General features: G+C 44.5%; 3 protein-coding genes across 3 annotated transcripts in view; all 3 read left to right on the top strand.

Moving 5' to 3' along the window:
* Positions 1-1,809: 1,809 nt before the first annotated feature.
* LOC119814603 (protocadherin gamma-A1-like) lies at positions 1,810-4,598 on the top strand. Its single transcript, XM_038330487.1, has one exon. The coding sequence runs from the start codon at positions 1,955-1,957 to the stop codon at positions 4,385-4,387; it is 2,433 nt and encodes an 810-aa protein (XP_038186415.1). The 5' UTR covers positions 1,810-1,954; the 3' UTR covers positions 4,388-4,598.
* A 5,427-nt stretch (positions 4,599-10,025) lies between these two features.
* Positions 10,026-20,984, top strand: part of LOC119814114 (protocadherin gamma-A4) — a 170,993-nt gene continuing 160,034 nt past the window's right edge. Inside the window, exon 1 of the mRNA XM_038329453.1 lies at positions 10,026-12,599. Coding sequence (XP_038185381.1) covers positions 10,179-12,599 — 2,421 coding nt within the window. The 5' untranslated portion in view covers positions 10,026-10,178. The remainder of the gene's footprint in view (positions 12,600-20,984) is intronic.
* Positions 15,551-18,127, top strand: LOC119814115 (protocadherin gamma-A3-like). Its single transcript, XM_038329461.1, is given in 1 exon segment — positions 15,551-18,127. A coding segment is annotated over 1 exon segment (2,448 nt). The 5' UTR covers positions 15,551-15,679.

Raw genomic sequence — 20,984 nt, forward strand, 5'->3', positions numbered from 1 at the left:
TGCTACCGTGAGTGAACTAATGATCCCAAGAACTTTTTAAATTATCCTTCTCAGATCTTCACACCTCTCTTCTAATTGTTTCGTCATCTAGTCCAAATCATTTTCTCCTTGTGCCGTCGCCTCTCTCCCATTGCATTTTCAGGGTGTTCTGTTTAAATTGGTTTGAAAACAATAACCATTTTCCCATGTCATGTTTTCTGAACAAAGTAATAAGCAACTTTCCATATCTGCCAGCATCTCCCTTACCCAACAAACATATCTTTCACTGACTGTAATCCCTTAGTAGTTCAGAATATGTGAAAGTCGGCAAAAGTTTGCCCTCACTGCAGCTGATCTGAAGGCCAAGGCGATGATGCTCAGGATGGAGCAGACCGCCTACCACCAGAGCGCTTTCAGCAGAAGGAGCAGTGTTAGCTGGAAGTTCTTCTCTGTAACAAACCAAGTCTATGGAAACTGACATGAAGTTGGGAAGTTACTCCTCCTTATCCTCGGATCGTTCCTGCTTTTCTTCAAGCCAAGATCCAACTCATTCATCGCAATTGCCAGTTTGTTGACTGCATCTTCAGCCTTGTTCACCATTCTAAATATCCCAGCTCTGCTCCAAGCTCTAAAGGGCTCTGAACTTTCCAAGAACTCTCTCCGCCAGGATCCGGTAGCAGAGCAGGGATGTCTTGCTGTCCTTAAAAGGCATTTCTCAGAAGCTGCTTTCCTCTGCAGACTCAGTGGATAACATATCTGCTTTGCCTCCTTTGACCTTGGACTTAGCTCTAGTGTTCCATTATCCTCTTTGTAGTGAAAGGATGCTGAGCTCCGTGGCTGCTGCGAAGGGCCGCCAGCCAGCCTGAAATGAGCCAGAGCGGCTCGCTCACCACTGTGGCTGCCACACCATCTCCAAACAGTGAATAAAAGGAAAGTGACATCTTCATCACCCTAGTTAAAAGATAAAGCCACCTTCTCCTGGAGAATACAGTGCATGCCTGTAGGACAACCATTATCCCTACCGTCTCCCGAAAACAAAATGTAGCTTTTTCATCTATAAAGAATAATACCACAACTTCTCTGTCTTTTGAGTTTGAAGTATAAGTTATGTAGTCATGCAATATGTTTAATGAGATTCCAAGACCCCGATTTTATCCTATTCAAAATTTATTACCTTTGGGGGAATTTTAAATCTTTCTTAATGTAGCTGCTTCAGAAAAGAAGAAGAATGAGGATATGGTTTAGCGTGGTCTTCAAATTCCCAGGGTTCTGAAAATATTCAAAGCCAAGTGGAAGGAAAATGGAGTGGTTCAGATTCTGAAACTCTACTCTGAAATCTAAAAGTTGACTTTTCCCTCTCTAATGTTTTCTTCATCCTCCAAACCTCTCTTTGTGGCCTGAGAAATTATCAAGTAGTCAAGCTATACAACAGAATAAATGAAAGGCTGATTTTCTCCTCTTTGGGGTTAGAGAAATATTTTAATTTTTCAGTAGCACACAGGGAAAACAGATAATTTGGAGTACTGGGTTCTTCAAAACAATACAATTTGGCAATATAGCTATAAGGAAATGAACATTGCTCCTTTACATATAATACATACATGCATGTGCACATACATACGTGCATACATACATACTATTATTTAAAAGATTTACTATTTCCCTGGCAGTAAACCAGGACTTAAGATACCTGATTACTTTGCAAGGAGTGCAGTAACTTGTTAGGACTCTGGGCGCCGCTGTTCACCAACCTGGGAGATACAAGCTCTACACTACCCGCCCAGTTAAAAAAAAAAAGAAAGAAAAGAAAAACCGTGTGACTCTCAGACTCTCCATCATGCCAGACTGAAAATGTCTGCCAGCATATTTCTGGACATCTCTCTGTTGTAATTATTAAGATAAAGAAGATCCTGAAAAAGCAGGAAAACAATACCCTTGATAACAAATTGAGAGAAAAGTAGGAAGCCGGAGAGCAATGGCGATTCCAGAGAAGCTAACCGGCTGGAGCCGGCTGATGCTGCTGTGCCTTTCTCTGGAGCTACTACTGGAAGCCAGGGCTGGAAACATCCGCTACTCGGTGCCGGAAGAAACCGACAAAGGCTCCTTCGTGGGCAACATCGCCAAGGACCTGAGGCTCGAGCCCCGTGAGCTGGCGCAGCGGGGGATCCGCATCGTCTCCAGAGGTAGGTCGCAGCTTTTCTCCCTGAACCCGCGAAGCGGCAGCTTGGTCACCGCGGGCAGGATAGACCGGGAAGAGCTGTGCGCCCAGAGCGCGCCCTGCCTCGTGAGCTTTAACATCCTTGTGGAGGATGAAATGAAGCTTTTCCCTATCGAAGTAGAGATCATTGATATTAATGACAACACCCCCCAATTCCAGTTAGAAGAGCTGGAGTTAAAAATGAGTGAAATAACGACTCCGGGTACTAGGATCCCTCTGCCTCTTGGGCAAGACCTTGATGTCGGTATAAACTCACTTCAGAGCTACCAGCTAAGCGCCAACCCTCACTTCTTCCTGGATGTGCAACAGGGACCTGAAGGAGCACAACAGCCAGAGATGGTGCTGCAGAGCCCTCTAGACAGAGAAAAAGATGCTAGCCACTACCTTGTTCTCACTGCCTCTGATGGGGGTAACCCAGTACACACGGGGACTCTGCAGATCCGTGTTCAGGTGGTAGACGTGAACGACAACCCACCATCATTTACTCAGGCAGAGTACCACGTGAGTGTCCCAGAAAACATCCCATTGGGCACTCCACTGCTCAAGGTGAATGCTACTGACCCAGACGAGGGAGCTAATGGCAAAGTAACATACTCCTTTCACAATGTAGACCACAGTGTGGTCCGGAAATTTCAGTTGGATTCTTACACAGGAGAAATAAGGAATAAAGAACCACTCGATTTTGAAGAATACAAAGTTTATCCAATGGAAATTCAAGCCCAGGATGGTGCTGGACTCATGGCTAGAGCAAAGGTGCTGGTCACTGTTTTGGATGTTAACGATAATGCCCCAGAAGTTGGAATCACCTCTGTAACTACCGAAGTGCCAGAAAACTTTCCTCCTGGGACCATAGTTGCTCTCATCAGTGTGCATGATCAAGACGCTGGCAACAATGGTCATGCCACTTGTTCCATTCCCGGAAACCTACCCTTCAAACTGGAAAAGCTAGTTGACAATTATTACCGCTTGGTAACAGAAAGAACACTGGACAGAGAGCATAGCTCTGGGCACAACATCACAATAACAGCAATGGATCAGGGAACTCCACCCCTATCTACCCAAGCTCATATCTCACTGCTAGTGACGGATATCAATGATAACCCTCCAGTTTTTGAGCAGGACTCCTACTCTGTCTACATTCCTGAAAATAACCCCAGAGGGGCTTCCATCTTCTCAGTGAAGGCCCAGGATGCTGACCACAATGAGAACGCACTGGTGACTTACTCCCTGGTGGAAGACACTATTCAGGGAGTGCCTTTGTCTTCGTACTTCTCCATCAACTCTGACACTGGCGTTGTCTACGCACTGCAGTCCTTTGACTACGAGCAGTTTCGGGATTTGCAGCTAAGAGTGATGGCTCGTGATAGTGGGACCCCACAACTCACCAGCAATGTTTCTCTGAGTCTGTTCATGATAGATCAGAATGATAATGCCCCAGAGATCCTGTATCCTGCCCTCCCCACAGATGGCTCCACTGGTGTGGAACTAGCACCTCGCTCTGCCGAGCCCGGTTACCTGGTGACCAAGGTAGTGGCAGTGGACAGAGACTCAGGACAGAACGCTTGGCTCTCCTACCGTCTGCTCAAGGCCAGCGAGCCAGGGCTCTTCTCAGTGGGGCTACACACGGGCGAGGTACGCACTGCCCGGGCCCTGCTGGACAGAGATGCACTCAAGCAAAGCCTGGTGGTGTCTGTGCAGGACCACGGCCAGCCTCCTCTGTCCACCACAGTCACATTTACCATAGCAGTGGCTGACAGCATTCCTGAACTCCTGGCCGACCTGGGCAGCATTGGGACAGCTGCCGATCCCCAGGACTCAGATCTCACGCTCTACCTGGTGGTGGCAGTGGCTGTAGTCTCCTGCATCTTCCTAGCCTTTGTCATCGTGCTCTTGATGCTCAAGCTGCGACACTGGCACTCCTCGCGCTTGCTTCAGACTGCAGCAAACGGATTGACTGACATTCCTGCCTCCAACTTTGTGGGTGTTGACGGGGTACAGGCATTTCTACAGACCTATTCCCGCGAGATCTCACTCACCGCTGACTCTCGCAAGAGCCATCTGATCTTCCCACAGCCCAACTATGCAGACACGCTTATCAGCCAAGAGAGCTGTGGGAAAGGGGAATTTCTGTCGGCACCCCAGTCTCTGCTTGAAGATAAAGAGGAAATACTTTCTCAGGTAAACTTGTAATGACCTTAATCGCTATATCAATGAAACTATTTCATGTCTGTATATATTTGCTTTCCCTGTGTTCTATAAATGGTATATTCCATTATACCCCAGCAGTGGTTGGGTGTGTTTATTTTTGTTTCATGCCACTGGAAATTAAACCAAAGGGCGTATGCATGCTAGGGAGTGCTCCTCTTTTGAGACGATTCTTGATAAGATACCTGGGCTGGCCTTGAACTCACTTTTTTTTTACTTTCAATTTAATGTTTTATTTGAACTCACTTTGTAGCCCAGCATGGTTTTAAATTATAATCCTCCTGCCTCAGACTACTAGAATGCTGGTATCTCAGGCATATAGCAACAATGCAGGTGACCTTTTAGATTTCTATAGGTATTCCAGGGATGTTCCGAGTGGTGAGGCCTGTCGCCTTTGGGAAAGAGAACTGCATCAGAAACAGATTTGTCTTCTATTTATCACTTACATCTGGCTAAATCATTTTATTGTCTGAGTTGACTACCCACTTATTCAGAAGTTATAGTGGTGAGAATCATCAAAAGTCTTAATTTTACTTGTGCTAATATAAAATGATAATAATCTATACAATCTGATGTTGTTGCTAAACATCTTAATTCTACAACCTCTCACTGAGAGATTTTATGTGTGCTTAAAAATTATCTCTTTAAATAACTTATGAAATGGACAGAAATTTTGTCATGCACTTATAAAACTTATAAAACAGTTTTAAAGCTTCCTTCACGTGTGTGTGTGTGTGTGTGTGGTGTGTGTGTGTGTGTGTGTATGGTGTGTGTGTGTGGTGTGGTGTGTGTGTGTGTGTGTGTGTATGGTGTGTGTGTGTGTGGTGTGTGTGTGGTGTGTGTGTGTGTGGTGTGTGTGTGTGTGGTGTGGTGTGTGGTGTGTGGTGTGTGTGTGTGTGTGGTGTGTGTGTGTGTGGTGTGTGTGTGGTGTGTGTGTGTGGTGTGTGTGTGTGTGGTGTGTGTGTGTGTGTGGTGTGGTGTGTGGTGTGTGTGTGTGGTGTGTGTGTGGTGTGGTGTGTGGTGTGTGTGTGGTGTGGTGTGTGGTGTGTGTGTGGTGTTGGTGTGTGTGTGTGGTGTGGTATGTGGTGTGTGTGTGTGTGGTGTGGGTGTGTGGTGTGTGTGTGTGGTGTGTGTGTGGGTGTGTGTGTGTGTGGTGTGTGTGTGGTGTGTGTGTGTGGTGTGTGTGTGTTGTGTGTGTGTGGTGTGTGTGGGTGTGTGGGTGTGTGTGGTGTGTGGGTGTGTGTGGTGTGTGTGTGTGTGTGTGTGGTGTGTGTGTGGTGTGGTGTGTGGTGTGTGTGTGGTGTGTGTGTGGTGTGGTGTGTGTGGTGTGTGTGTGGTGTGGTGTGTGGTGTGTGTGTGTGTGGTGTGTGTGTGTGGTGTGTGGTGTGTGTGTGGTGTGTGTGTGTGTGGTGTGTGTGTGTGTGTGTGGTGTGTGTGTGTGGTGTGTGTGTGTGGTGTGTGTGTGTGTGTGTGTGGTGTGTGTGGTGTGTGTGTGTGGTGTGTGTGGTGTGTGTGGTGTGTGTGTGTGTGTGGTGTGTGTGGTGTGTGTGTGTGGTGTGTGTGGTGTGTGTGTGTGTGTTGAAAATGACAAAACTAAGACATATCCCATCTTTGTCTCTATTGATGCTTCATAAGAAGTGTATTGTGAAGATCTGGTGCGGTGGCGCACGCCTTTAGTCTCAGCACTCAGAGTTCTCTGTGAGTTCAAGGCTAGCCTGGTGTACATAATGCATTACAGGCCAACAAGGGTTACATAGTAAGGCCTGTCTCAAAAAAAAAAAAAAGGAAGTGTGTTATGGCATGGTAAATTCATGTCTTGTTACATCTACTCTGTTCTGTCAAACTGAACAGATACATAAAATAGTAAAGCATTAGAGTAGTAAAATAAACTATCTAGATGGCCAAGAGATAGACCAAGAAATCATGAACTGGTCTAAAGCTATTGAAACAGGGGTTGCAGGGCAGCAGTGTAAAATAAACAAAACTCCTTCATTCTTGACAAGTGGCCTAGGGTTGGCTTATTGATTGAAACTAATATGAGCAATGAAAACCATCAGGTGCGTGAAGTCTTCCCTGCCGATCCCTGTGCTTGTGCTTTGTTGCAAGCTGAAGACCAAGGGAGAGGAACATAGATGCAGGGAACAGTGCGTCTGCTCATGGAGCTGTGCTGTCCAGATTGGCACTGCCACGCAGCCTTGAAGCACTTTTAAAGGCCTCGTTGTTGCCTGGAACCTGCGCAGTGTTTTTTAGTTGGCTCTCACTATACTCATCAGTTGGGCTGAAACTCGCTGTGTAGCTCAGGCTGACCTCTAACTTGTGATTTTCTTGTCTGAGTTTTCTGAGGGCTGGGACTGAAGATGTGAACCACCATGATCTATGACTGATAAAATAATCTCAGAACCAACAGAAGATAGGCACGGTGGCACGTGTTTATAATCCTAGTACTTAAGAAACTGAGGCAAGAGGGGGCATTCCTAGCCACATACCCAGTTTGAAGCTATTCTGGGCTACATGAGACCTTGTGTCAAGGGGGGACCTCAGGAGAGAAAAACAATAAGGAAGTAGAGTATGTGAGAACAATTTTTAAAGAAATTCTTCTACTTTAAATAAATGTATAAGCCTAAATTTCAAAATATGTTGTCTTCCTATAACTTATGATTATTACAAATGAGAAATTTTCTGCCATCACGTTGTCATTTTTTTAAGTAGCCTGTTTCTTCTCTGGTTGCTTTTAAGGGAATTTCATTCTTGCTGCATGTCTTCTGGATTTTTTTTTTTTGAGTACAAAATTACACTCTCAAATAATAAATTATTTCATCTCTGCATTTGCTTAGCTCTTAAAATTTAAAGACAAATTAATGAATTGGTTGGTTTTTAAAATCCATATTCTGCTGCAAGATAGGTTCTTAAATTTATACTGAAATATTGAAGTTAAAGATTCATGTGCACACATGCACAAAAGAAAACAGGTGTTGGAGATGGTTAGCACAAAAATGAAGTCGTGGTTATAGCAACAAGCACTAGTTGTAGTGTTTGAGAAATTCATTTAGGAAATGACTTGGTCGTGATTATAAAAAAGAAAGCATTGTCAAACGGGTAGAAAATTATTAACTCCCATCTCCTAAAAACACAACTTTGAAGATAATACCCAATTTTAGTATAATTCCTAAAGAAAGCAAAGATCAAACAAAGAGAAAGGCTCAAGAGGTTCTCAATTGCCTGTGGCCCCAGTTTCAATGGCTCTGATGCCTTCTTCTGGCCTCCACAGACTTTCTCCCTACACATATAACAACAGTTAAAAATGTAAAAATAAAATAAAATAAATAGAAGTGTACAGAATTAATTACAACAACCTACTTACTCACTGAAATCCATATCAAAACTCTAATAATGGGGTTTGGGGAGCAGAAATGAAAAAGTCCACCCTAAAATTTATGTGGAATCTCAAGGGATGCCTCCAAACAGACAAAAGAAAGTTGGAAGTCTCATATGCATCAATTTCAAAAAACTTACTACAAAGAATCTGTAAGAAACCACAAATCAAGAAAGGAAGAGTAACAGATGGAAAAAAAGCAAAAAAAATGGATTGGACAAGTTAATTATTAATTAATAAATAGTAAGTTTACAACAGAGAAAAGTACAAATAACTAGAAAATTTCTAGAATGTTACCAGTGATTAAAGTTAACAAAAACAGTACTGGGACAAAGACACCACATGACTCCCATGTAAATGCACTCAGGAGAGAACTGCGCCGTCTGCACCTGAGGAGAAGGAATCTAACACACCCAACAAGGGAGAACGTTTTCTAGTAGAACTGACCACATCTTCCCATGTCAAAGCCTGGTGAAGTGTTCAAATTCTACCCACTGCAGAAACTTTGTGATATGGATCGTAGGCCTGAAAAAATATTTTATTTTGCTATAAAAAGACATTGTAGCAACTGACAAATTATTACTAAGAGCTATAGGCTAAATAATGAAGCTGCATCAATGCCAAGTTGATTTTATGGTTTGGTACTGAAGGAATTCAGAAAAATTAAAGGGACATTATGTCTGCAACTTACATGGAATCGGTGGGGGCATGAAAATAAAGTGTTAACATTTGGGGTAATACAGGGCACAGAATACAGTGAACTTCATATGTAAAGGGAATAAATCCAACTGCATGAACCTACATCTACATCACAAGTTGAAAGTATTTGGAAAACTTCACATAGTTCTTAAACATGTTCATCAACTATTAACGTTATCTTAGACAGCATGTATAATTGTGCGATGACCAACTACCCAGAAGAGTGTACACAGATCATTTCCTTCTACATTTTACACGAAGGACTCCAGCACCGTCAGATACAGAACCAAGCCCCCTCAGCTACCAAGGAACCGCTCTATATGAGATTTATTTATACTGTTTTTGCAACTCTTCTGTAATTCTGAAAATTGTTCAAAATAAAAAGTCTAAACATTGATCTTATTTAAATATGATAAGATGTTAAAATTAAATAAAGCCTACTGTTATGTGCTTTACAGAGTTTGGTTATATTACTTTCTGTAGTGGTCTATAAGCTTGAAATATTTCAAAGTGTAATTTTAAATAAATGCATTATGCATAAATATGTTTGCATCTGTAAGCCAAACAGGAGTAGGAAAACATCCATGGCATCATCCTGGCAAGACTAAATACAGAAGGGGAAAGAGGACTTAACAGTCTCAAACAACTTTGAGTGACAGATTCTTAATGTAGAGTAGTACCCTGTCTGCCTGGGTTTTGTTCAATATGGAAACCTTCGACATCCATGATGTTCCTGGCTGTATCCAGCTCCGAGCATTAGTTCTGAGTTTCAATGCTACTCCAGCCCCATTCTTTACCCATTCTACCTGTCAGGAGTCAAACAAGTGGCATTCAGGAAAGATGGATTTTGACTCTCAAATGAAAGTCGGGTCCCCTTCCTCTGCATGTCCCCAGGGGTCAGCGCTTTTCACAAAATCCGGCATCAATACTCTTTAATAAGATCCTCTTCACTTTCCTCATCTTCCCCACCCTAAAAGTCTCTGAGAACTGGTTTCCAACTAAGAGTCAATCAAACCTTGAGTCAGGCACACGTGCTGTTAAGTGTCTGATGATCAACAATTTAAATATCAAGTGTTGGTGTTAAATGCTAAGCAACAGAGCACAAAAATTTAGAACACTTACCTTATAAGAAAATGTAGCCAATGTTGACCTTTTTGTCTGAGCATAGATAAAAAAAGGTTCGGGAGTTATTGTGATGCATCAAGGCCAACAGCACTTGGCTTAAGCCTTAAACATTCTGCAATACTTTCGTAGCAACCATTCTCAGGTTGCGTATATTTACACTTACTAGTTCTGAAAAAAGTCCCTACCTGTAAATGCTTACTTCTACTGTAAATAATACGGCATCTTAGTTAGTGTAAGAGTCATTCTTGAGAGTAAAAGTCACAGGAATGAAATGGGTTTGCCTGCGCGAGTGCAGAAACTGGCTAGGCCTCTGAGTGTCGCTGTTGACCACCTAAGGAGTGAAAGACAGTCAACCAATCCCACTGAAGGGCTGCTGGCACAACACAAAGGACTGGCGGTTTGTCAGCAGCTTCCGGTCAGAGAAGATGCAAGGAAATTCAAAGCAGTCGCCCGTTAGTTCTTTCTCCTCGGTGACCTGGGACCGGTGAATACTGGTCGTCTCAGACCCTGGGGGGTAAGGACTGGACTCACTCACCGCGCTGGAAGCAGGTTCGGAGGAAACTCGGCTGCAGAAGGGCGATGGCGACGCTGCAGAAGCTGCCTCGGTACAGAATGCTGGCCCTGCTGTGCGCCCTCTGGGCCGCCCTGTGGGAGGCCAGAGCTGGACAGATCCGCTACTCCGTGCCCGAGGAGCTGGACAAAGGCTCCTTCGTGGGCAACATCGCCAAGGACCTGGGACTGGAGCCTCAAGCTCTGACAGAACGAGGGGTCCGCATCGTCTCCAGAGGTAGGTCGCAGCTCTTTGCTCTGAACCCCAGAAGCGGCAGCTTGGTCACCGCAGGCAGGATAGACCGGGAAGAGCTGTGCGCCCAGAGCACACCTTGTCTGATGAACTTTAACCTACTACTGGAAGATAAATTGACTATTTATTCCGTAGAGGTGGAGGTAACAGATGTTAATGACAATGCTCCTCGCTTTGGAGTAGAGGAGCCGGAACTAAAAATCAGCGAAACGACTACACCAGGATTCAGGATTCCTCTTAAGAGTGCGCATGATGCGGACGTGGGCGAGAACACCCTCCAGAAGTATGAACTCAACTCAAATGACCACTTCTCTCTGGATGTGCGAACTGGGGCCGATGGGAACAAATACCCAGAGCTGGTGCTGGAGCGTGCCTTGGACCGCGAGGAAGAGGCCGTTCACCATCTTGTTCTAGTAGCCTCCGACGGGGGAAATCCAGTGAGATCCGGCACCTGCCGCATCCGCGTGAAGGTCCTGGACGTGAACGATAACGCTCCTGTTTTTACACAGCCCGAGTACCGTGTGAGCGTTCCTGAGAATGTGCCTATAGGCACCCGGATACTCACAGTGACAGCCACTGACCCCGATGAGGGATACAATGCTCAAGTGACTTATTTTCAGGAGCAAGCCCCTGGAGAAACTGCAGATGTATTTGAGCTAAAGTCAACATCTGGAGATATAACAATCACCAAAAGTCTGGATTATGAGAAAGCTAAATTCCATGAAATCGATATTGAAGCTCAGGACGGCCCAGGCCTTCTGACCAGGACGAAGGTCATTGTCACCGTTCTAGATGTCAACGACAATGCCCCGGAATTTTACATGACATCCGCCACTGCTTCTGTTCCTGAAGACTCTCCTCCGGGAACCGTAATTGCACTTTTCAATGTACACGATAGGGACTCTGGGCAGAATGCCGTTGTCGCGTGCTCTCTTCCTGAGATGCTTCCTTTCAAGTTGGAACGGTCAGTGGACAATTACTACCGACTGGTTACAACCAGAGCTCTTGACAGGGAGCAGTTCTCCTTTTACAACATCACTCTAAGTGCCAAGGATGGAGGGAACCCATCTCTGTCCACAGATGCCCACCTTTTACTGCAGGTGGCAGACATCAACGACAACCCACCCTCCTTTTCCCGGGGGTCCTACTTTGCCTACATTGCTGAAAACAACCCCAGAGGCACCTCCATCTTTTCAGTGCTGGCCTATGACCCTGACAGTAATGACAATGCCCATGTAACCTACTCTCTAGCTGAAGATACCTTTCAAGGGGCGCCCCTGTCCTCCTACGTCTCCATCAACTCTGACACCGGCGTCCTTTACGCTCTCCGCTCCTTTGACTACGAGCAGTTCCAAGACTTGCAGCTGTGGGTGATAGCGGTGGACAGTGGGACCCCTCCACTGAGCAGCAATGTGTCGTTGAGCCTGTTCTTGGTGGACCAGAATGACAACATGCCTGAGATCCTTTACCCTGCCCTCCCCACAGACGGCTCCACTGGTGTGGAACTAGCACCCCGATCTGCAGAACCTGGATACCTGGTGACAAAGGTGGTAGCAGTGGACAAAGACTCGGGACAGAACGCCTGGCTCTCCTACCGTCTGCTCAAGGCCAGCGAGCCAGGGCTCTTCTCAGTGGGGCTGCATACAGGCGAGGTTCGCACTGCCCGGGCCCTGCTGGACAGAGATGCTCTGAAGCAGAGCCTGGTGGTGTCTGTGCAGGACCATGGCCAGCCTCCTCTCTCGGCCACTGTCACGCTCACCATAGCAATAGCTGACAACATCCCTGAGGTCCTGGCTGACCTGGGCAGCATCAGGACCCCTGCCACCTCTGATGATTCAGAACTCACCCTCTACCTGGTGGTGGCAGTGGCTGTGGTCTCCTGTGTCTTCTTGGCCTTTGTCATTGTGCTGCTAGCACTGAGGCTGCGGCGCTGGTATGTGTCTCGCATGCTCCAGGCTTCAAGAGATGGGTTAGGGAGCATCCCTGCCTCACGGTTTGTGGGAGTGGACGGGGTGCGTGCTTTCCTACAGACCTATTCCCATGAAGTCTCACTCACGGCAGACTCGGGGAAAAGCCATATCATCTTCCCTCAACCAAACTATGCAGATACTCTTATCAGCCAGGACAGCTGTGGGAAAACTGACTTCCTTTCAGCTCCCCAGTCTCTACTTGATGACAAAAGAGAAGAAACCCCTCAGGTAACTTTTTCTTAAATATGCTCGTGTTATTTTGCTAAATTTACCTATTTACTTAGTTGCCCTGAGTGTTTAATATATGTGTGTTTTAGTACGCTTCTCTTTGAAGATGTACTGAAGTTTAAGTGAATCCAGGTGAACTATTGCTAGGTAGCTTTGAGTGCACGTGGGCTACAGTGGAAGTTAAAATCATTGTGGAATGAATGGAAATCATGGGTCAATATTTGATGGTGACATTTAAATCATCAAAAGAATACTGTTAGCAACTGGACTGGTTTCTTAACTTTCCCATTCATGGGACAACCATTTCATGTGCGCGGACCAGTGATTCTTTTTTAAAAACAGAAAGGTTGGGGCTGGTGATGAGTGGTACTTTATCTGCCTGGCATGTACTGGGCCTTGAGATGGGCTCCCAGCACTGCAATGCATGCATTATATAATGTGTGTATGCAATGCTTACATTGGATTTCTATTAATTGAAGACTCTTCTTCCTTTAAATGTAAGGCTTGCTTTATATTTGAATCTGTGTATGAATTATAAAATACCTTGGTTGATGATTCTTTCTCTTTTTGTTTGTCTTGTTATTTTTGAGACAGGGTTTCTCTGTGTGGCTTTGGAGCCCTCCTGGAACTTGCTTTTGTAGACCAGGCTGGCCTTGAACTCACAGAGATTCACCTGCCTTTGCCTCCCGAGTTCTGAAATTAAAGGTGTGCGCCACAACTGCCCAGGGATTCTCACACTTGATCTTAATATTTCTTCTTCAGATTTTCAGAGAAGTTACCTAGTTTCCTTAGTTAGCATACCCATATCTGTTTAAATGAAGAAATTTTATCTGGACATGGTGGCATACACCTTTAACCACTTGTACTCGGGAGGCAGAGACAGGCAGATCTCTGTAAGTTCTAAGCAAGCCTCATATACACAGCAAGTTCCAAGAGAGCCAAGACTACAAAATGAGACCCTGTCCCAAAGACGAAAAATAGAAATATGCATTTTTTCAGTGGTAGGAATCAAACTCATGGCCTTGTATACCATAGGTGGGCACTCTCTCAGTGAGCTACATCTCAAACCCATATATTTTTGTGTGTAAGTGGTGTATATTGAAACTGAAACCTCATTTTGCACATTCTTTGCCACTGAGTCACACCTCCATCCCTAGGACATACGCTCCTTACAGAGTTTCATACCATGGTGTCTCTGCTTAGCTGCAAACAGCAGTCTCTGGAGGTAGCTCCGTGCTTCTTTGGAGCTTATTGTGTACCCGATAGCAAACTGGTAAAGTAACAGTGCAGGTTTCTCTTCACTGAAACTTCATTTTTCTCAGATATGGAAATCATACTGACTTTCTGTCTTGAAAAATAATTCTTATCCTCAGTAAACACAGAGACGATAGAAGGGATTCAGAGACCATATCATACAATTGCTGTTTTCCCCAAGTTTCCTTCGCTCCAGATGCCAAAAATCTTCCCATTTATAAACACTTGGTTTTTCTTCTCCATTCCTCCTGTGTTGGTTTTAGTGTGTTAATCATACACTTATTAACAGTGGGTGTGCCAATACTAAGAATCAGCTTGCTTTCATCGGGAAATAACCGTGCACTAATTGAAACTTTTGTATTAGGTAGATTCACATCTCCCTTGGTGCTTGGGGTCCTTATTACATCTAAGAGTGTCTGCTAGAACATTTGGGGCAATGTATTCCATGTGTTTGTTAGTACTGCATAAGTTTCTATGAGATAAACTCAGAATTCACTTTGGAACAGAGTGTCACAATATCTTTACATTTAAGCATATAATGAAGTATAAACAGAAGAAAATTAAAAACAGAATTCCTTTTGAGGCAGTAACCCCTAAGAATAAATACCTTATGGATACATCTACAATGCATCATGATTGAAATAACATTTTTTTGTTTTATTTCTACTTGTTATGTTTTATTTTGAGACAAGACCTTACTGTGTAACCCTGATTGGCCAGTAACTCTCTATGTAGACCAAACTGGCCTCAAACTCACAGAGATCCACCCACCCCTGCCTCTCTAATGCTGTCTCTCTTAAAAGCATGCACCACCACGCCTATCTTTGTTTCTATCTCTGTGCTACAAGAAGAAAATATACAGGACAGGGGATTCTGGGCGTAACACAAGCTTATCTTTACCAGCGTCTCCTGTAGTTTTTAAAAAAGATGTCCTCATACACCTCTGCACTGGGGCAAGGTGAATGTCTCCAGTAGCCTGAGGTCTGTGATTTCTCTCACACCCAAGCCTTTCCCCTGGTCCACTCTTCTCACACTTCTCAATAAGGCCTTCGCTGAACTCCACAGCCAGATTGGAGACCTTCCCATCCTCCTCGGCCACTCTCCCTGTGGTAGTTATTTCAGGGCATGGTAAGCCCCAAGTGATTTTTCACCCACGTAAACTCTGTGACAGAACTGGTGGTCTACATATTCCACATTAAATCTTTTTTTTAAAAAAAAGAATATTGTCTGACACCCAACCGTGTGTCCTTATAACGAATAAGTTAAGTGAAAAGTATTTAGACTAATATGTCAGGATATCAAAGACCAACTTCAAGAATTATAATCCATAAATTTGGCTGATGTTTCTGTATAATATTAAACTGAACCTTTGGGAAACGATAATTCTATTTGAAGAAATATTAGTGGAGTTAAGGTTGGAGTGCTGCATATCAAAGAAAAATAGCTTGAAGCCACACAATTTAACAAATATCACTTCAGTTATGTGAAATCAGTACTAGTCCCCTTGCCTCCAACGGAAAGGACTGAAGCAAGGAGCAAAGGGTTACTTGGGTTTACCTAGGAGTGTGCAGTGACTGATTGGGCCTCTGGGTGTCGCTGTTGACCATGCAAGAAGAAAAGGCGCCGCTGACGCACAGTCCACCATTTCCCTGCTGCAAAGAAACGCCAAGAACAGTCTGAGAAGACAAGAAGCGGCTACCAAGCTCACACCACAGCATCAACCAGCTCTGTGGTGTGTGAATTGAGCCCATGAAAGATTTAGTTCCATGAGGGTGTAAGGCGAGGACCCATCGTGGGAATTCAGAGGGAAAAAAGTAATTAAGGAAATGATCCGCCTGGGATCAGGAACCGCCGGAGCCCTGGCTTTGCTATGCGCGCTCCTGGGGCCGCTGTGTGCGACTGGCTTCAGGCAAATCCGCTACTCGGTGCCGGAGGAGCTGGACAAAGGCTCCTTCGTAGGCAATATCTCCAAGGACCTGGGACTGGAGCCTCGCGAGCTGGCGGAGCGGGGGGTCCGCATCGTCTCCAGAGGTAGGTCGCAGCTTTTCTCTCTGAACCCGCGAAGCGGCAGCTTGGTCACCGCGGGCAGGATAGACCGGGAGGAGCTGTGCGCCCAGAGCGCGCCCTGTCTCGTGAGCTTTAACATCCTTGTGGAGGATAAGCTGAAAATATTTGAGGTAGAAGTCGATATCAGCGATATCAATGATAATGCGCCTAGTTTTCCAACAGAGGAATTGGAAATAAAAATTGGTGAACTAACAAGTCCTGGAACTCGATTTCCACTTAAGACTGCATTTGACCCAGACTTGGGCATGAACTCCCTGCAGAACTATAAGCTCAACCCCAGTGACTACTTCTCTTTAGCTGTGAACAGTGTCACCGATGGCGTCAAGTACCCAGAGCTAGTGCTGGAGCAAGCCTTGGATCGTGAGAAAAAGGCAGTTCATCAGCTTGATCTCATTGCCTCTGATGGTGGAGACCCTGTTCACACCGGCAAGCTGTGCATCAAGGTGATAGTCATGGATGCCAATGACAACCCGCCCGTGTTTACTAAGCCAGAGTACCACGTCAGTGTTCTGGAAAATGTGCCAGTGGACACCCGGCTGATCACAGTGAATGCCACTGATCCTGATGAGGGATTCAATGCCCAAGTCTCCTATATTTTGGATAAAATGCCTGGAAAAATTGCTCAGGTTTTCCATCTCAATTCAGTGACTGGAGATATATCAATATTAAAAAGTCTCGATTATGAGGATGCTGTGTTCTATGAAATCAAAATTGAAGCACAGGATGGACCAGGTCTTTTTTCAAGAGCCAAGGTTCTCGTCACGGTTCTGGATGTGAATGACAATGCCCCAGAAGTTACAGTCACTTCCCTCACGGGCTCAGTCCCAGAAGAAGCCCCTGCTGGAAGAGAAATTGCCCTTATCAATGTACATGACCGAGATTCTGGCCAGAATGGACAAGTCACGGTTTTTGTCCTAGGCAATCTGCCCTTTACTCTAGAAAAATCAATAGACCAATACTACCGCTTAGTGACAGCCAAATCCCTGGACCATGAACAGGTGTCTCAATATAATATCAGTCTACGAGCCACCGATGGGGGGAAACCACCGCTGTCCACAGAAACTCATATCACTCTGCTTGTGTTGGACATCAATGACAACCCTCCTACCTTCACCCATACCTCCTATTCAGCCTATATTCCAGAAAATAATCCTAGGGGAGCCTCCATCTTCTCCGTTACGGCACAGGACCCAGACACTGGCAAGAATGCACAAATTACTTACTCATTGGCTGAGAACACACTTAAGGGGGTGCCACTTTCAACCTACATCTCTATCAACTCCAACACTGGTGTCCTGTATGCACTTTGCTCCTTTGATTATGAGCAGTTTAGAGACCTGCAGTTGCTGGTGACAGCCAGTGACAGTGGGAACCCTCCACTCAGTAGCAACATGACACTGAGTCTCTTTGTACTGGACCAGAATGACAACATGCCTGAGATCCTTTACCCTGCCCTCCCCACAGACGGCTCCACTGGTGTGGAACTAGCACCCCGCTCTGCAGATCCTGGATACCTGGTGACTAAGGTGGTAGCAGTAGACAAAGACTCGGGACAGAATGCCTGGCTGTCCTACCGCCTGATCAAGGCCAGCGAGCCAGGGCTCTTCTCCGTGGGTCTGCACACAGGTGAGGTTCGCACTGCCCGGGCCCTGCTGGACAGAGATGCTCTAAAGCAGAGCTTGGTAGTGTCTGTGCAGGACCACGGCCAGCCCCCTCTCTCGGCCACTGTCATGCTCACCATAGCAGTGGCTGACAGCATCCCTGACATCCTGGAGGACCTGGAAAGCATTCACACCCCGACTAATCCCAAAGATTCCGACCTCACACTCTACCTAGTGGTGGCAGTAGCTGTGGTCTCCTGCGTCTTCCTGGCCTTTGTCATTGTGTTGCTGGCGCTCAGGCTACAACGCTGGCATTCATCGCGCCTGCTACAAGCTTCAGGAAATGGATTGGCTGGCATGCCAGCCTCTCACTTTGTGGGTCTGGATGGAGTGCAGGCTTTCCTGCAGACCTATTCCCAGGAAGTTTCTCTTACGACAGGCTCTAGGAAGAGTCACCTGATTTTCCCCCAACCCAACTATGCAGACACACTCATCAGCCAGGAGAGCTGTGGGAAAAGCGAGCCTCTTATAACATCTCAAGATTTACTTGAAACAAAAGAAGACCCCAACCTGCTTGAGGTGAGTTTACTCCTTTGAGTGTTATGAACATTTATTGCCAGTGTGGTTCTTATAAAACCTTAAAGCAACAATATAATTGTACATTGTGTTTTCTCTAACTGTGTCCCACTTGGCCATGAGAATACTGTACTTCCTGGCCATGTTATGGCTAAGTGGGCCTAGGTAGTAGTTCTGGTCAATACATTGTGAGTATTGGCAGTAACTTGGCACTTCCAGAGGTAACTCTGTCATTATGAGGATTCCAGCTCTCTCCCTTACCCTTTGAAATTATGGTTGTTCCTTCGACCTATGTCCCTGAGTGACTGTGATGAGAGAAGAGCCTTGTAGGTGACCCAGCAGCGGTGCACACACCTATGAGAAATGGGCCTTTCACAATTTCATTCTCCCTGTTCAATTGCTGGGGTAGAATCCAGGGTCCAGCCGATCACCTGCTGGACCACTGAGCTGGACTCAGCTGCCCTTTCACATATTAACCCCTGTGACTTGGACTGGGTCACTCCTGCCCACCAACCCATCCTGACTGACACAAACAAGTGGGGAGAAAGGATAAATTAAAAGTATTTTATGCTTCCGTAAGATTTTGTCAGGACTTTTCCAAGTCAGACCACAGTCTTGACATCATTTGTTTGTTTTGTTATGTTCTGTTTCTTTTGTTTTGTTTTTTGACACAGGTTTTCTCTATGTAACAGTTCTGGCTGTCTTGGAAATGCTTTGTAGACCAGGCTGACCTCGAACTCACAGAAATACTACTGCCTCTGCCTCCCCAGTGCTGGGAGGCATGTGCCACCTACATGCCAGTCTTTATATCCTAAGGACATAAAAATCGTAGGATAAGAAATGAAGGAGACAGGTATAGCAGTATGTTTATGGAGGTGAGATTGCTCAAGCCTTGAGTTCAAGACCGAGTTGGGCAAAAGAGCAAGAACTATCTCAAAAGGAAAAGTAGATATTAGTCAGATCATTAAACCCTTGTGCCTAAAATGTATGTGTGTGTGTGTGGTGATTTCATCTTTTTTTTTTTTGTCTGAAGGTGGAAAGTTCACTCACCTAAACCATATGAATCATGAACTGGTATTTGTCACCCTTTAAGAATTTTTTTTTAAACCTGGGATGTAGCTGTGTCATCCCTGGATATTTACCGAAAGGACTGTAAGTCAACATATCAGAAATATTTGCACATCAATGTTAATTACAGAATTGTTCACAATGACTAAGTAACCTAGATATCTACCAATAGAGGAATGAATAAATAAAATGTGATATATATATATATATATATGACATATATAGTGGAATTTTTCAGTCATAAAGAAAAATGAAGCTTTGTTATTTGCAGGAAACTGGATGCAACTGTAGATAGTTAAATTGTATTAGTTAATATTAAGCAAGATAAGTCAATCTCAGAAAGACAAATATTATGACTTCTCTCATTTGTGGACACTAAGTTTCATATAAAAACATAAAATGATATGTGTGTGTGAGAAAGTGTGTGTGTGTGTGTGTGTGTGTTATGCAAGTAAAAGTGAGACTGTTAGGGAAAGCAGGACTAACAGGAGAGAAAGGGAGAGAAAAAGGAGGCAATGGTGGGTAGAGGAGCATATGCCCAACATACAATATATATTTGTATAAAAATGTCCTGTGAAATCTAGTTTCATATACAATGAATATATGCCAACACAAAAAAATTATTTCAAAACAGGAGGAAAATATCTCTCTGACTCTGCAAGAGACGCCAGACAGTCTATTTCAGCAATGAAATAGAAATCCTGTGCATGTTCTAGAACTTTCTTTAGTCGGAAGTTGTGGGTCCATTTTCAAATCTGTGAAATTATTTTACTCTTGTATCTACAAGAGAGGGTTATCCAAAAATGAGCCTAAATGTATTTCACTGCATCTCAAAGGGACGAATTTTCCCTTGATATGTTAGAAAATATAACATTGAAATGTGTGAGTCAATGGATCCTGAAGACAAACAATATCTTTAAGCATATAAAACTATATTCTCATTAAAGATTTATATATATATGGTGGGATCTTGTGGAAAGGAATTTAAAGGCAGGAAGCAGAGAAAACAAGAAAAAGGAAATCTTAGGGGAAATATAATCTATTTCTATTGGAGATGATTGAGAACTTCAGAACGGTGAAATAAACCTGTGAGCTGATAACTTTCCATTTGACTTTTGCTGTTCTAAGAAAATACTTGAGACGTGGAAATTTATCTTTAAAGATTCATTTATCTGGTTGTTGGGAGCTGAGAAGTCCAAAAACATGGCGTTCTCATCTGCTCAGCCTCTGGTTGGGGTTTTCCAGAGTCATCACATGACACGGGGCATCACATATCAAGCATCATATGATAAAAACAAAGCAAATATCTCGGAGACTGCTATTTCATAACAGAGCCAGTTACATGGTAATCCAGTATCCAAACATTGATTCACCAATGAAGGCAAAGCCTTCCTGGCTCAAACATGTCCTAAAGATCTTGCCTCCAGACGTCGTTATAGCATGGGATGGGAGATTGGGGTTCTAGTGGATGAAATTGAAGAGGTGCATTTAAGCCGCTGTCATCTGATTTGTTTTTACATTACAAATAAAGAGATTTGCTTTGGAGTTACCTAAGTCCAGGATCAAGTTCTAAAATGGAGTGCTTGGGTCCAGTGAGGTGGCTCAGGAGTAAGGGCTCTCGCTTCCGAGTCTGGCAAGCTGAGTTCTGTCCCTGGCACACAGGATGGGAGGAAGAAACCAGCTCCAGTGTGTCCTATGACCTCCACATGAGTGCACATGCATATACACATACACCTAAACACAAAATAAATAAGATACATTGGAAATAATAAAATTAAGTGTTTAAAGACTGTCAATGTCTCGCCAAAAGTTACTGTCA

This window comes from Arvicola amphibius, chromosome 5, assembly GCF_903992535.2.
Source record: "Arvicola amphibius chromosome 5, mArvAmp1.2, whole genome shotgun sequence".
Lineage (NCBI taxonomy): Eukaryota > Metazoa > Chordata > Mammalia > Rodentia > Cricetidae > Arvicola > Arvicola amphibius.

What these genes read in the sequence shown, in the direction of transcription:
- LOC119814603 (XM_038330487.1), top strand. Translation starts at nt 1,955, where the DNA reads ATGGCGATTCCAGAGAAGCTAACCGGCTGGAGCCGGCTGATGCTGCTG.